The 17139-nt window shown below is 38.5% G+C and overlaps 1 protein-coding gene across 8 annotated transcripts in view; it reads left to right on the plus strand.

Annotated features, from left to right (window-relative positions):
* Nucleotides 1–17139, plus strand: part of SOAT1 (sterol O-acyltransferase 1) — a 58345-nt gene that overhangs the window by 8651 nt on the left and 32555 nt on the right. For 2 of the 8 annotated variants that reach the window (XM_036869600.1, XM_036869563.1), the window contains one exon: nucleotides 3559–3687. In XM_036869600.1, the coding sequence (XP_036725495.1) occupies nucleotides 3567–3687 (121 nt within the window). In that variant the 5' untranslated portion in view covers nucleotides 3559–3566. Of the gene's footprint in view, nucleotides 1–3033; nucleotides 3206–3558; nucleotides 3688–5074; nucleotides 5091–6953; nucleotides 7019–17139 lie in introns of those variants that run through there. The other 6 variants (XM_036869612.1, XM_036869607.1, XM_036869571.1 and 3 more) reach the window with 6 other exon arrangements.

Consider the following 17139-nt stretch of genomic DNA (forward strand, 5'->3'; position numbering starts at 1 on the left):
CTGCTAATGGAGGAAATTGAGGCCAAATAGCATAGACTATGACATAAAGCTTTTTATGCAGAGTTAGTGTTTTCTTCTTTGGCTCACTTCTAAAATGTCGATGGATCTATGGCAGTGTAATTGTGCAAACTCAGTACCTGTGCTTTAGCTTTTGAAGTCAGGTTTTATTCTGTAAACTAGGTTGATGGTTCCCAATCTCATCACCAAGGACTCCTTTTAATTTTGTCATTATTCCACAGGGTACCCAGGCTTAGATTTTTTGTTTTTTTCCTTTTTGCCTGTTTAACAGCATTTGTTTGTCAAACTTGGTTTAAATTTTTTTTTAACCTCTTTTTTTCACCTTTTAATCAGCAAGAGAGAACTGATTTCTCACTGAGTTGATACAGTCTCAGCCAAAAGCAAAGTAACATTGTTTTAGTTAGCCGGTATTGCTTGCTTAATGTGATAAATGTATAATTGTTTATTTCAGTTACTGAAATATTCAAAGTAGCTTTTGCATACCCTTAGTCTAGGGGGCCCCCGCACCCCCAATTAAGAAGGTTTGTTGTAGATCTTATTGTTGAGTAGGAGGTATAAAGCTGTTAACAGTGAAGATGATGCTCATTGGCGTTCTCCCAGCATATATTTTCCTCTTGATTCTCTGAGTTTAGAGAACTTATTACTCAGAATAATTGGTTGTGGTATTAACTGGTACATCACTTTCTGTACTAATATATACCTATCATATTCCAGATATGCCCCACTAGATTTTGGGAATTCAAAGAGAAGATACCATTTAGTCCCTGTCTTTAAGAAGCTTAAGCTGAGTGTAAGAGGCAGATAGTATTGCTCACTGAGTATCTTAGTGTGACAGGATGTACAGGGTGCAGTTGGACCACAGAGGAGGGTGAGGTGAGAGATGGTGGTCAAAGAAACCTTAGCAGAGGAGGTGAGTCAAGGCCATTTGGTGATTACAGTGTAGGCTGTGGAATCCAGTAGTTCTGGTTTTGAATCCCTGTTCTGCAGTTGGAGAATTATATGATTTGGAGCAAATTAAATCACCTCCCTAACCTATATTTTTCTCACTTGTAAAATGAGCTAATGCCTACCTCTGAAATTGTAAAGGTTGAATAAGAAAATTTAAAGGATTTAGCAGCACAGTGCCTGGTAGGGACAAAACAGCTGCTCATTAAGTCAAAACTGTTGTTATTACTGCTGCTGCTGGGACTGTTTCTTTGAATGGTGAGTAAGATTAGCTAGAAAGGGCAGAGGAGAAACAGCTTTCTAGAGACAGGAAAGAGTGTATGGGAAGACATGGTGACCAAAGACAATATTGGGGGGAATAAAATAGTAGTACCTAACTTTAAAGATTATATAGAGATTAAAATAATCATACATGTAAAACACATAAGCACTCAGAAGTAGAGTCCCTATTTTTAATTCCACACTATTAACTCCTGTATAATTCCTTTTTGAAACATCTTGGTTCTTTTTGCATCTTTTCTTTTTCTTTTTTTGTCCCTGATTTCTTTTCTACTTCTTGTTGTCTTACTTGAGGGCATCCCTCAGTTTAGTTGTCAGTTTTCACTTGTCTAATCTTTTCTTTTGGAGAATTAGATGTTCTTCTGGCTTCCTCTCTCACTGTTAAACAAATGATTTAAAAATTTACCGGTTGCCCTGACCTCTTTCCTAGGTTCCTCTTTTTAATTGGATCTTATTGGTCTCCTAAAGTTTCTACTTGATATAGTCATCTACTATTCCATAATTCTGTTTCATTTGATTTCGGAAAAAGATAGAAGGAAACTGATCTAGATTTGTCAGATTTTTACTTTGCCAAGCAGTGATATTTAAGAAGACAATCAAGCTCACCGTGCACTCCATTTCATACAGAAAAGGAATTTAAACATAACCATTTAAAAAGACCATAATCTTAGAATTTTAAAAATAATGTAGTGAGTACTTCATTATGTTTTACTTCAGACTACTGAAAACTTCTACAAAGTAAAACACTGCTTTGGAGTAAACCTTGTACTGTCCTGATATTGACCTGCCTAAAATTTGATTTTGATCATATTTTTCAGTGCGTAAAATCTCTCACTACTGCCTAACTGAAAAAAGTCCTAATCTGTTAGGCCTTTACAGTTTGACCCCAGTTCTTTTTTTCAAGTCTTTCTCCCTCACCACTTTTCTGTTACCAACTTAAAAAAAAAAAAAAATCCAAATAGTGGGTGGTGTTTGTAGTTTGGATCTGACCCAGGTTCACATCTGACCCTGCCATTAGCTTTGTGGACTTGGGCAAGTTACTGTAATGAGAAGAAGCAAACAGCCCTTGGTGTCCTGGAGCTGCCCTGGTGCAGCCAGCTAGGCCTTGGTGTTGCTGTGACCTAGCCTGGAACTTAAGAGCTAGGTCTTCTGGGTATTCTGTTCAGCACAAACGGTTTCACTGAACATCAGCATCACACAAAGCCATTCTTTGAATATGATGGGTCAAGACAAGAATAAGGCCATGTTATAATCATGTCTTAACACAGGTAAAGGCATGAATGTTGCCCAAGTCACAAAATATCCAACATTCCCCTCTCCAGGCTACTGGGAATGATTGTTGATGCTTTACCAATTACACCCTTAGCCTCCCTCTAGTCTGCCTCCCCACAGAGATTTGTTGGTATACCCAATCATCAAATTGTCCTCGCTTTCTGCCAGCACTCAAGCCAGAGTGAACCCCGGCTTCTTTGGGCTCTCCCCCAAAATCACTTAGTCAAATCCAAATCCTAAATAAGTCCTCTCTAATATTCTCTCACCAAGATGCCCCACGGTTTCCCATGATGTGCGTTCCTGATAAACTCAACTTGTTCAGCCATTGGTATGTTCCTGGTGTGTGGGTGGAAGGCATTGGCAGTAACTACCTGGAGCCTTATTTTTTCTCATATATGAGCCAGGAGTAATAACAGGTTTTTTGCAGAGTTCTGAAGATTAGATGAGAAAACTTAAAGCACCTAGCAGAGTCCTGGTAGTTAGTAATTACTCAACAAAAGCTTGTTTCTTGTCCTCTAGTGAAGTAGTCTGATCAGTCATGGTCCCCTGAACAGGGCTTACAAGGACCTTGTTTTCATCCTTTCTCACCCATGAAGTGCTCCATTCTCGTCCTTCAAGACTCAGGTCACATACCTTCTGTTCTGTGAAACCTTTGCACCTCTTAATGATCTCTTCTGTCTCTGCACTTCAGGTATGTATTGTTTTTACCATTGACTTGACTATTGATTGTGCTCTACCTTGTGGCATCTTTGTACTTAACTTTTATTTAATTCTTAATTTTTCACGTACTTATGCCTTGTTTGTTCAACTAAATTATTCTTTAAGAATGGGGGCTGTGTTTTGAAACCAGCCAATTTAATTACTTTATAAAGACCAATTTCTCCGTATTTGTTATAGTATCTTGTACTCGGAAAATGCTTAAATGTGATTAAAGTAAAACAAAAGGAAGAGAATATATCATTTGTTGCCTCCCCTAAAAATATGGTGATATTGTGAAATTTGCCTAAGCCAGATACTTAAAGCTTTTTATATCTTCTTTTCTAGACAACACGATGGTGGGCGAAGAGAAGACGTCTGTAAAAAAACGGCTGTCGAAGTCCAGTAAACATGCTGAGGAAAAGGAAGAAGGCCAGAGAGACTGTACAGAGGAGTCCCAAGAGGCACCTAGTAACGGTGAGGCTTTTACTGTTTCTGAGGTGAATTAATGAAATAGGCAACAAATTCAGTGTTCTAGAACAAGGATTGCCATCTCTTTAGCTCTCTTATAAATGGATATGCTGGTAGGCACTGTAAAGTGCAGGGGAGAAAAATAAATTGATTAAGAGAATAGAAAGGAACAATTTGGTTTAGTTGCCAGTCACAGCTGCTTTAGATACTGCTGGTGGCACTGGTGTGTAAATTGCTGCACCTCTCATAGAGGTGAGCTTTATTGATGTAAGTGGAGTTTGCAATGTATGTTTTAATTTAGTTTTATATATCTGGTAACGAAGAAACTAGAAAGTAAGCCCTTTTAAATTAATTCATTGAACATTTTTGGGGTATCTACTATGTTTTAGACATCATTCATTCATTTATTCATTCCTTCAACTACCTAACCTGTCAGTAATTATTGGTGTCCTGCTAGGTGTTGGGGCTACAGCAGTGATCGATACAGATGTGTTTGCCCTCATGGAGCTCCAAGTTAAGTGAATGAGAACCCCTCTCCCACCATTAGCATAATTAGATTATTGTAAATAAGTGCTACTAATTACTCTTTTAATAGGTGTAATGAGCATAAGGAGAGTAATTAGCAGGGTACCTAACCTAGTTAGTTCAGTACTAGGTTATAAATCTTGGGGGAGTTTTGTTAGTTCTCATGTCCAAGTTTGCTTAACATGAATACAAAGAAGACTATGACACAGTACTTGTTAAGGTCAAGGTTTGTGCTTAAGATTGATAGACCTGTAAACACAACTCCAACTGATGTCATCTATTGCATCAGGCTATTTATTTTTGCAGTGACATTTGTATAGGTTTGATTTCAATGAGGATTTGAAATTTGAGGCTTGTTTGGTTAACAAATAGGTGTGGAACTTTTTGAGACTTCTTTCATAAAGAAAAGCTTTTGCTTTTCCTACTTAAATTTAATTGTAAATTAAATACAGCAGCTGGATCCAGGAATATAAATGTTGCTGGTTAAGTTTGCATAATGTAGTTTATTGATTGTTGGACTCTTAATTAGCTATTTATGAAATATTTATATTGGCATATGGACTAGTTTTAGTGTGATGTAAAATGTGAAATTTGTGCAAAAGGGTAAGCCAGCATTGGGTAGAAACTTTCCCCTTCCATGATTTAGGGACTGGGTGCTAATTCACATTGTCTTTTTATTGAAACTTTCTGTTACCACATATGATTTTCTCACTATGTCCCATTTTTTAAAGAAAAGCTTTTAGACTATTCTGATTTCTACATGTTTTCAGTACTCCTTATGGCCTCAGTTCATTAAGTTTTAATCATTCCAGGTTTTAATGCAGATAATAAAAATTGAATTGTTTAGCCTAAAACAAGAAGTCTGACCTCCTCCTTGGTTTGATGTAAGTAACGCTGATCTGAAAATTGCATGTGTTTCTCCACTTACTTTAACATTGGTTCACTTTGGGGGAGTAAGCAGATGGGTAAAATGTGACCTTTGAGTAGTGAGGGCTTAAAGGACACCACGCCATGCCAGTCATCGTAGCCTACCAGCCAGGCCCAGGGGCATCTGCACCACCTGGGGGCCTGTTAGAAATGCCCCACCTCACACTTAATTGAATAAAAATTTCATTTTAATAAGTTCTCAGGGGATTCATATGCAGGTTAAAGTTTGAGACACAGCTCTGAGAGTGGCAGTTCTCAATTGGGATGTGTATTAGTCAGAGTTCTCCAGAGAAGCAGAACCAATAGGATATATATAGATATAGAAAAAGATTTATTATGAGGGGTTGGCTCAGATGGAGGCCGAGAAGTCCCACAGTTTACTGTTTATGTGCTGGAGGCCCACGTACTTCTGAGTACCTTGGCTTTCACCTTTTGGCTACTATGAATACTGCTGCTGCTATGAACACAGGTATTCAAATATCTCTTCAAGGCTCTGCTTTCCATTCTTCTGGATCTATACCCAGAAGTAGGATTGCTGGATTCTGTGGTAGTTCTATTTTTAATTTTTTGAGGAACTGACATACTGTTTTTGCTTGCAGCTGCACCATTTTACAGTTTCACCAGTGGCACACAAGGGTTCCAATTTAACCACATCCTCACCAGTGCTTGTTATTTTCTGTTTTTGTTGTTGGTGGTTGGTTTGTCTTTTTAATAGTAGCCATCCTAATGGGTGTAGAGTGATACCTCACTGTGGTTTTGATTTGCGTTTCCCTAATGATTAGTGGTGTTGAGCACTTTTTCACATACCTGTTGGCCATTTGTATATCTTCCTTGGAGAAATATCTATTCATATCCTTTGGCCATTTTGTTTTGTTGGGTTATATGCTTTTTTGTTGTTGAGTTGTAGGAATTTTATAATATTATAATATTCTGGATATTAACCCTTCATCAGATATGACTTGCAGATGTTTTCTGCCATTCTATAGGTTGCTTTTTCACTTTGTTGACTGTGTTCTTTGCACAGAAGTTTTTAAGTTTGATATGATTCCATTTGTCTATTTTTGTGTTTATTGCCTGTGCTTCTGGTATCCAGGAATCTTTGCTAAGCCCAGTGTCATGAAGGTTTTGTCCTATGTTTTCTTCTAGTTTTAGAGTTTTGGGTCTTACATTTAGGTCAATAATCCATTTCGAGTTATTTTTTATATTGTATAAGTTAAGGGTTCAACTTCTTTCTTGGGCATGTGGATATCCACATCAGTTTTGGAAGTATTGCCATATGTGGTAGGCTGGAAAATGCCCCCTCCCCCAAAAGGTCCTAAAACCTGGAACCTGTGAATGCTGCTTTACATGGCAGGAAAAGGGGGCAGAGGGGTCTTTGATATAATTAAGTTGGGAATCTTGAGATGAGATTATCTTGAATATCCACCTGGGCCCTGAATGCAGTCCTGTATATTATAAGTGGGAGGCAGAGGGAGATTTGATGACACACAGAGGAGAAGGTGATTTGAAGATGGAGCAGAGAGAGATTTGTAGATGCTGGCTTTGAAGATTGGAGTGCAATGGCCAAAAGCCAAGGAATGCTGCTAGCTACCAGAAGCTGCAGAGCCAGGACTGGATTCTATCTCGAGCCTCCAAAGGGAGTGGAGCCCTGCTGTGACACCTTGATTTCAGCTTGGCCTCCAGAACTGAGAGAGAATTTTGGTTGTTTTAATCCACCAAGTTTGTGGTAATTTGTTACAGCAGGTGCAAGAAACTAATACATTATCTTAACAATATTAAGTCTTTCAGCCCATGAACATGGGATGTCTTTCTATTTACAGACATACCTCGGAGATATTGCGGGTTCGGTTCGAGACCACCGCAATAAAATGAATATCGCGATAAAGTGAGTCCACATGAATTTTTTGGTTTCCCAGTGCATATAAAAGTTATGTTTATGCTATACTATAAACTATTAAGTGTGCATTATGTCTAAAAAAAAGACAGTGTACATACCTTAATTAAAAAATACTTTATTGTTAAAAGAATGCTGACCATCACCTGAGTCTTCCTCAAGTTGTAATCTTTTTGCAATAGTAACATCAGAGATCACTGATCACAGATCACCATAACAAATATAATAATGAAAAGTTTGAAATACTGTGAGAATTACCAAACTATGACAGAGACATGAAGTGAGCAGATGCTGTTTGAAAAATGGTGTCGATAGCTTTGCTCAGTGCACTGTTGCTACAAACCTTCAATTTGTAAAAACAAAAAACAAAAAAATCCTGCAATATCTTCAAAGTGCAATAAAAGGAGGTATGCCTGTATTTAGGTCTTCTTTGATTTCTTTCAACAATGTTTTATAGTTTTAAGTTGATAAGTTTTACACTTTTTTTGTTAAATTTATTTCTAAATAATTTTGTTCCTTTTGCTGCTGTTGTAAGTGGAATTTTCTTAATTTCATTTTCCAATCATTTGTGGCTAATGTGTAGAAATGCAGCTGGTTTTTGTATATTGATATTGTATCCTGAAACCTTGCTGAGCTCTTTTATTAGCTCTAAGAGTTTTGTGTGTGTGTGTTTTGTAGTATTTTCTATATACAGGATCATGCCATCTGCACATAAGAATTCGTTTTATTTCTTCATTTTCAATCAACATGCCTTTTATTTCATTTTCTTGCCTAATTACCCTTGCTAGAATTTCCAGTAAAATGTTGAACAGAATTGGCAAGAGTGGACATTGGGCATTCTTGTGTTGTTTCTGATCTTAGGGAGAAAACTTTCAGTTTCTCTGTTAATTATGTTAGCTGTGGATTTTTGTAGGTGCCCTTTATCAGGTTGGGGACATTCTCTACCTTTCTCTTAATTTACAGGCAGTGCCTATTCTTGACTACCGTTTATTTTGCTGCATTGTTCATTTGATAGCTAATTAATGAGTAAATATGATAATAACCGCTAACAGTTCATCATGTGCCAGGCACTGTTTTAAGTGTTTAACAAATATTAACTTGATTAATATACTTCTAATTCTATTCAATTTCAGTGTTCTTTGAGATATGTACATAAGTATTTGAACAGAGAGAACAACTTGCCTTTTGTAAAAATTGAGAGTCCCTTGGCAAAAATATATGAAAAAAAGTTAATATCATTGTTATTCTGTAATTTAGCCCCTTCATCCAATTTATGCATCTAATCATAAAACTGACCAGTCCACATAGAGCTTTGATCAACTGAGTAGGTTGAGAACACATTTTTTTTTTTCCTTAGAATAAAAGCAAAACATGTTTGTTTTAGAAAGTGCAGGTGAGCAAAAGTTCAAGTGTTTATGATTTTTCCTTGGCTACATTCCTAGAAATTGTTTTTAGGTCATAAGATTTTTTGGGTGGGTATTCCCAAATTGCCCTCTGGAAATACTGCACTCCGAGTAGCCATATGAGAGTGCGTGTTTCTTCAACCTTTCTTCAGTCATGGATGATGTGACCTTTTGAATAAACTCTATGGCATTTTGAGAGATGACAGATTCCACTTTACTTGAAAAAGGTTTTGTAAAATGAGACATAATTAAAAGCAGCAATAAAGTTATTGAATATTAATTAGTACCTTTTGTAGTTTTTTTTTAACTTTTTTTTAAAAATTAATTTATTTATATATATTTTTTATATTTGGCTGTGTTGGGTCTTCGTTTCTGTGCGAGGGCTTTCTCCAGTTGCGGTGAGCGGGGGCCACTCTTCATTGCGGTGCGCGGGCCTCTCACAGTCGCGGCCTCTCCCGTTGCGGAGCACAGGCTCCAGACGCGCAGGCTCAGTATTTGTGGCTCACGGGCTTAGTCACTCCGTGGCATGTGGGATCTTCCCAGACCAGGGCTCGAACCCGTGTCCCCTGCATTGGCAGGCAGATTCCCAACCACTGCGCCACCAGGGAAGCCCCCTTTTGTAGTTTTTAAGGTCAAAAGAATGAGTTTGGATATCTTGGTTCATTTTAGGAAGGTTAGTTAAAAGAAATGGGAGTTACTAGCTGATAATTTTCTTTGATAACTTAAAAAAAGTTTTTTTAAATTTATTTATTTTATTTATTTTATTTTTGGCTGTGTTGGGTCTTTGTTGCTGCACGTGGGCTTCCTCTAGTTGTGGCGAGCGGGAGCTACTCTTCCTTGTAGTGCATGTGCTTCTCATTGCAGTGGCTTCCCTTGTTGCGGGGCACGGGATCTAGGTGTGCGGGCTTCAGTAGTTGTGCCTCACGGGCTCTAGAGTGCAGGCTCAGTAGTTGTGGCGCACGGGCGTAGTTGTGGCACATGGGCTTAGTTGCTCCGCGGCATGTGGGATCTTCCCGGACCAGGGATTGAACCCATGTCGCCTGCATTGGCAGGTGGATTCTTAACCACTGCTCCACCAGGGAAGCCCTGGGCTTTTTAAGATTCAAATATTTGATCCATCTGAAATTTATTTTGAATAATAAGTGAGCTAGGGCTCTAATTTGACAGTTTTTCAAAATGGCCAGCCAGTTGTTTCAACATTATCTATTAAATCTCCTTTTCTGTATGATATTTATATACTGATGCTCATTTCTAGTTCAGATTCCTTTCTCTGTAGCAGTGTAGACATGTGATTAGTAGACAATTTCGAAAGGTTTTTGAGGTCGGTGGAGCAATAGAGGATTTAGATGTATTATACCTTTTTTTAAAAAATTTATTTTTGGCTGTGTCGGGTCTTTGTTGCTGTGCACGGGCTTTCTCTAGTTGCGGCGAGTGGGGGCTACTCCTCGTTGCTGTGCACAGGCTTCTCATCGCAGTGGCTTCTCTTGTTGCGGAGCCTGAGCTCTAGGCGCGCAGGCTTCAGTAGTTGTGGCACACGGGCTTAGTTGCTCCGTGGCACGTGGTGTCTTCCTGGATCAGGGATCGAACCTGTGTCCCCTGCATTGGCAGGCGGATTCTTAACCACTGCACCCCTAGGGAAGTCCCTATAGATGGATTATACTTTTTTTTTTTAATCTCCCCTTTTGCTTCTAAGATTGATAAATGATTGATTCTTTCAAGGACTACTCCTAAACCCAACCATCCTTAGACATAAAGGTGGCTTTCACATGACTCTTTTGGATTACTTATATCTCTACAGAGAGCAAGGTGAAGCTGGGATGAAGATCTTCTAAGACATGGTCAATGAGAGTTTTTTAGAAAATAATCAGGATTTTAAAATGAGTTTGAACTTCTCTAGGCAGTAAAAACCTGCTAGTCAGTGCCTACGCATTAGCTAATTCTGTACTTACCACAAGGAGACAAAGAAAATGCTAGTTAAAAGAAGTGAAACTTGAAAAATGGTGATTCATCACTGCCTAGTACTTCTTAGTCATCTTTAGGAATTTAGTCACTATAAGTAGGCCTTGATTTTTAAAATTTTAATTAATTAATTTTTAAATTTTGTATTGAAGTACAGTTGATTTACAATGGTGTGTTTCTGGTGTACAGCAAAGTGGTTCAGTTATATATATGTATATTCTTTTTCATATTCTTTTCTATTATGATTTATTACAGGATATTGAATATAGTTCCCTTTGGTATACAGTAGGACCTTGTTTATCTTTTTTTTTTTTTTCTTATTTTTAAAAAATTCTTGGCCGCACTGCACAGCTTGCAGGATCTTAGTTCCCCAACCAGTGATTGAACCTGGGCCTACACCAGTGAAAGCCCCAAGTCCTAACCACTGGACCTCCAGGGAATTCCCTATCTATTTTATATATAATTGTTTGTGTCTGCTAATCCCAAACTCCTGATTTATCCCTCCCTAACCCCCTTTCCCCTTTGGTAACCAGAAGTTTGTTCTCTATGTCTGTGAGTCTGTTTCTGTTTTGTAAATAAGTTCATTTGTATCACATTTTATATTCTACATATAAGTGATATATGATATCATCCCGCACAGCTTGCAGGATCTCAGTTCACTGACCGGGGATTGAACCCAGGGCCTGTCATTGAAAGCCTGGAATCCTTACCACTAGGCCACCAGGGAACTCCTTGCAGCAAGTTTAATGAGGATGAGGATTTAGAAATTTGGAGGCCATAGTGACTCCAGAAAAGGAAGAGTTGCAGAAACATGTTGGGGATGAATTGCTAGTGAGAAAGTGAAGATAGGAAGTACAAACCACTTTTCTAGGACATTTTATATTAAAAGGAAAAGAACAGCATGAGTTGGGTCTTTAAAGATAAGAGGTTCATTGGAAAGGGCTGTTGTTTGTTTCCAAAGGACATTGTTTCCAAAATTTCAGTTATTTATAATTTTGCCATTATCTCCGTACCATATTTTTTATTATGTAATTTAAAGAAAATTTCACTAAAAAGAAGAATCTTCATCCTAAGCAATAAATTCTATGAAGTGATAGTTTGTTTCAGTTACATATTTGTTTCCAAAACGTTAAGTAAATATGTAATACTTCACAGATAAATTTTGAGTACCACTTATGACATCCATATCATAATTTCAGAAAATTTTTAAAGACTACGTTGGTGCTAGATGTAATGTGGACAATATAAATGGCTCAGTGTGTTGAATGATTTGAGCAGTTTCTCAAAGGATATATAAAGGATCAAGGCAATATAGTTTAAAGGGGTAGTCTTGAAAAAGAGATGGGCTACCCCTTCCTCTGACAAAGGAACAGTGGAGAAGAGGATTAAAGATAGCGAAAATTAAGATAGAAGACATTTCAGGAGTTGGTCCCCAAAATGATCAACTGAAGGTTGCTTTGTAAGGCTGGGACTTGAAGGTGGAAAATGTTTGGAACTACACTTGGGAGGAATGTTATAGAAATTCATCAAGAGGCAGAGACAAAGATTTCATTTTTATTGCAGGCCTGGTTAACGCTAGACAGCCAGTTTATAGTGGGCCCATTTTCTGTATTATATTTCTGCAGTGCATGGCAGTTTGAAATCAGAGAAAGCAGATAGCAGGCAATATCTGGGATTGGGATGTGGCTAGGTGGGTCCAGGAAATTGGTGGCGTTGATGAGGGAAGGATAGAAATAATGACAAAGGGTTAGTGACTCTAGGCTGGGTAAGAAAACTGGGAAAGCAAAAGAATAATTTCCATCAGAAGGAACACCGTTTCCCTGTGCCTCCCTTTAGAGCAGTGAAATCTTTCCTAGAAATTGCCCAACAGACTTCTCATGTCTCATTGGCCAGAGCTAGATTACAAGTTATGCTGTCTTCCTTTTACCTCTTTACTCTTTTCTACCCTACTTAGAGTCCAGAGCATCAGCCTCCCCGGGCACAATCAAATGGCTTCCATACCCTCTGGTTTCTGGTAGGGTTCGGTCATGGTTGGGGTGGGTGGCATTGATAGGAGGTCCAAGGGCAGAGAGTAAGGTGTGTGTTTATAACATAGGTTCCCTCTGGGCTGGGTAACCATCTCTTCTAATAGTTCTCTCCAGGGAGTTCTCTTCGGGTTTCCTAAACCATTTCCCTCCTTTGCCCTTTCAGGATAGTAACAGCTTTCCTGTTGCTTGTTACTAGCCCTAGAATGCTACACCATCCTTTGTTGCTTTTCTTAAATTTGCCCACACATTTATAAAATAGTCCCTTTACACTCTTCTCAGTAAACCTGAGCGGGCCATCTCTGACTGGTGCTCATGCCCATTCTTAAATCAGTCTCTGGCAAAGGGAATGAAACACATGCCCTTGTGGCGGAAGCAACCAGCGTTGTTCACCACAGTCACGTGAGATTATAAAAAATAATTGTGCATACCTGTCAGTTTTGTCAACCAGACTCACAGTAAATTCAGCCATCTAGAACAGGAGTTGTCATACACAGCCACTTCCATTCATTTATGGCTGTAGTGCTTTTGGACCATATGGCCCCCAAAGCCTGAAATACATACTCTCTGGCCCATTGCAGAAAAAAATTGCTGACCCCTGATTTAGAACTACACTGTTCAGTCTGGTCCGGTTGAGCACTTGAACTGTGGCTAGTCTGAATTGAGATAACACCAAAGTTGTAAAATACATACCACTTTGCACCTGTTTTTAAGACTCACTTTGCACCTGTTTTTACTTTTTCATGTGGCTCCCAGGAAATTTTAAATTACATAACGTGGTTCACATTCTGTTTCTGTTGGGCAGCACTGATCTAGAAAGTAACTGGTAACCTAGAAAGTAAGGAGTTAAAAGCTGCCCTTAGGCAAAAGCCTATATTAAGTACAGTATTGTAAAGCAAAGAGAGCTTGGCACCTAGAGGCATTTTATCAGTTGAGACAGCTCAAATATTGACTTCCTCTGCAAAAGCTCTCTCCACCCTGATGATCCCACAGCCCTTTTGTGTATTGTAGTTATCAGTGTTTGCATACTTCTATTGAGATCCTAAAGGAGGGGTTTGGAATACATGCCTAGTACCCCGTATAAATTGGGTTCTCAGAGGGTTTTTATTTAGTGAGTGAGTATATAATTGAATGAATAAGTGCGTTACTAATTTAATAAGCTTGGTCATTTATCTTTTCCTTCTGGGTAACATTGGCAGTAAATTTGGCATAGTAGTGTAAGTATAGGATTGTTACAGGAATCAGATTTGGTGAAGAGCCGTGAAGAAGCAACCCTAGTAGAAAGGCACAACTTTCTGGAGCTGTTTAGTGTGGGCTCCATTGCTCTCATTTCAGTTCTACTAAAGGTGTCACTATAATAGCACAGTGCAATAAATGATCTTTTATTCGACATAAAGATTATGTACAGTCTCTCTCTCTTTTTTTTTTTTTTTTTTTAAGGTGGTAAAGCATGTAATAATTTTCAGAAGGTCTTTATCAAAACTGGTTCAAATTAGATTTTTGATACTTCAAGGAGTAAATTTTTAAATACTCAATTCAGTGTTGTAGACTTTACAAGTGTGAGTTAGTGTTCATGAAGATAAATGTCGCAAGCCTGACTTCTTAGAGATAAGAGGGTTAGGAAAAAACAAAATCTAGAGTAGTTTTCTTTAATGATTTATCTTTGGGTCTACTAATAGGTATTATCAGTTAATGATCAGTTATCAGTTAGTGATATTAATAGATCTAGGCAGGTATTTCAGAAATTGCATGACCCTCAGTCCTGGCTTATCACTATTTCAGGGTCAATGTTTTAGAAATTTAGAAGCCTTGAGTTGACTTATGTGGTTGGGTGTCTGTACATAGTTCTTTATTTTTTAATTTTAATTTTATTTTTATATATTTAAAAATTTTTTTAATTTATTTATTTTTGGCTGTGTTGGGTCTTCGTTGCTGTGCGCGGGCTTCTCATTGCAGTGGCTTCTCTTGTTGTGGAGCATGGGCTCTAGGTGCACGGGCTTCAGTATTTGTGGCATGCGGGCTCAGTAGTTGTGGCGCAGGGGCTTAGTTGCTCTGCGGCTTGTGGAATCTTCCCAGACCAGGGATGGAACCCATGTCCCCTGCATTGGCAGGCGGATTCTTTTTTAAACTTTTTTTTTTTTTATTTTTTTAGAGAGGGGTTGTTTGTTTATTTATTTATTTATTTATGGCTGTGTTGGGTCTTCGTTTCTGTGCGAGGGCTTTCTCTAGTTGTGGCAAGCGGGGGCCACTCTTCATCGCAGCGCGCGGGCCTCTCACTATCGCGGCTTCTCTTATTGCGGAGCACAGACTCCAGACGCGCAGGCTCAGTAATTGTGGCTCACGGGCCCAGCTGCTCCGCGGCATGTGGGATCTTCCCAGACCAGGGCTTGAACCCGTGTCCCCTGCATTGGCAGGCGGATTCTCAACCACTGCGCCACCAGGGAAGCCCGGCAGGCGGATTCTTAACCATTGTGCCACCAGGGAAGTCCCTGTATATAGTTCTTTAAATCACTGGTTGTTAGGTTTTAGGGCATTATTCTTTTGATTTTTATTACATTTAAGTTTTGGTGGGTAGCAAGAAAGTAATTTTGAATATTGTGTGAGGTTAGTTTTAAGGTGAAAGAAAATGAATTGAATTGGATTTTTAATATATTTTTCTTCGACTTTATATAACTTTACTGTCACTTGGAGCGGGGCCTTTAGAGATTCTAGTCGTAAGTGAGAAAAAACTCTTTCCCTGCTTTCCAGTCCCTGCCTCCTCAAAGCCAGTTTGAATGGTGGTTAGGTTGTTTATGGATAGACAGATTCCTTTTGGAAATGATGCACAAGTAGTGAGAATTAATCTTTGGCGTCTTCTTCCCCATCCCCCTATGGTAATTAGTTGAAGGTAAGAAGTTTCTGTATTCATTTATTTATGAAGTAAATAGCTTATTTATGAATCCATGGTCTGATCATAGATAGTAGAGAACTAAATAAAAGTATTTTTACAGTTGATAGAAAAATCAAATGGATATTTGTTTTACCTTCATATTTCTTACCTAATAAGTTACCAATTTGGGAATATTTTCAAAATTTATCCTCTCCTATCCATTCTCAGCGCTATTGTTTTGGCTTATGGCGACATCATTTGTCAGGATTTATTGCATTTCTCTTATGTGGTCATTTCTTCCTCTCCTGCCAGAGAGTGGGATTTTCCAATATCAGATCAGTTACTCTTCTGCTTAAAATTCTTAGTTTTCTCAAAGCCCTTGTTGTGATACACACAGGCTCTCCATGATATGACCTCTAGCCTCCTTCCCAGTCATAAACTTCACTGTTATCAACAGTTGAAGATATTATTTCACTGTTTGCTGGCTTCTATTGTTGGTGTTGATGAGTCAGACAGCATAATGGCAGTTCTCTTGAAGGTGATGTTTTCTTTCTGGGTGCTTTTAAGAGTCTTTTTGTTTTGTGTTTCGTTTTTAAATAAACCTCTGTGTTACACAGTTTCACTATGATATATCTTTACCCTGCTTGGGATTCTTTGATCTTCCTTTGAGGATTGGCTTTTTTTTAACACTCCCAGAAAGTTCTCAGCCATTATTACTTCAAATTTTTCCTCTCCTTATAGAGCTTTTATTAGGTGCATTTTGGACCTTCACGTTCTCCATGCCTTTTTTCCAAGTGGAATATTGTGAAACGATATAAAGAATCAAAATGTCCAATAGAGGATTAAATAAATTCTATTTCAGCCATAAAAATAGAATAGTAGACCCATAAAAATGATGTGGAAGAATATGTAATGATATGCAAAGATATTAACAATATGTTAAATGAAAACAGGTTATCAAACAGTATTCATAATGACTCTGTTTTTATAGTATGTATATTTATAATATTATATTTAATATTATTATTTAATATTATTATTTAATATTATTATTTAATATTTGCCAAAGTAAAAGGACAAATAATATTTACCAAAATGTTAATATTAGTTACTTGAACATCATAGGATAATGAGCGATCTTGTTAGATCTTTTTTGGGGGGCTTGGATTTTTAATTTTCTTTTTTTTTTTTAAGTAAATTTATTTATTTATTTTTATTTTTGGCTGCATTGGGTCTTCATTGCTGCGCACAGGCTTTCTCTAGTTGCGGCAAGTGGGGGTTCGTTGCAGTGCACGGGCTTCTCATTGCAGTGGCTTCTCTTGTTGCGGAGCACAGGCTCTTGGTGCGCAGGCTTCAGTAGTTGTGGCACGTGGGCTTCATTAGTTGTGGCTCACGGTCTTAGTTGCTCCACGGCATGTGGGATCTTCCCGGCCCAGGGCTCGAACCCATGTCCCCTGCATTGGCAGGCGGGTTCTTAACCACTGTGCCACCAAGGAAGCCCCTATAATTTTCTATAAATGGGAGGGGGGGGTCTGTTTTCATTTCTCTTGTGTATTTACCTAAGGGTGGAATTTCTGGGTTATATGGTACCTCTGTGTTTACCTTTTGAGGAACTTCCAGACTTCTTCAAAAGCATTGTGTCATTTTACATTCTCACCAGCAATGTAGGAGGGTTTTAATTTCTCCATGTTCTGGTCAAAGCTTTTTTCTCCTCACTTAAAAAACTCTGTTTTGGGACTTCCCTGGTGGCGCAGTGGTTAAGAATCCCCCTGCCAATGCAGGGGATGTGGGTTCGATCCCTGCTGCGGGAAGATCCCACAACTTCTCAGTTGCTCCCAGATCTCTGGAGCAACTGAG

Source organism: Balaenoptera musculus, chromosome 1 (assembly GCF_009873245.2).
Source record: "Balaenoptera musculus isolate JJ_BM4_2016_0621 chromosome 1, mBalMus1.pri.v3, whole genome shotgun sequence".
In the NCBI taxonomy this organism is placed as follows: Eukaryota; Metazoa; Chordata; class Mammalia; order Artiodactyla; family Balaenopteridae; genus Balaenoptera; species Balaenoptera musculus.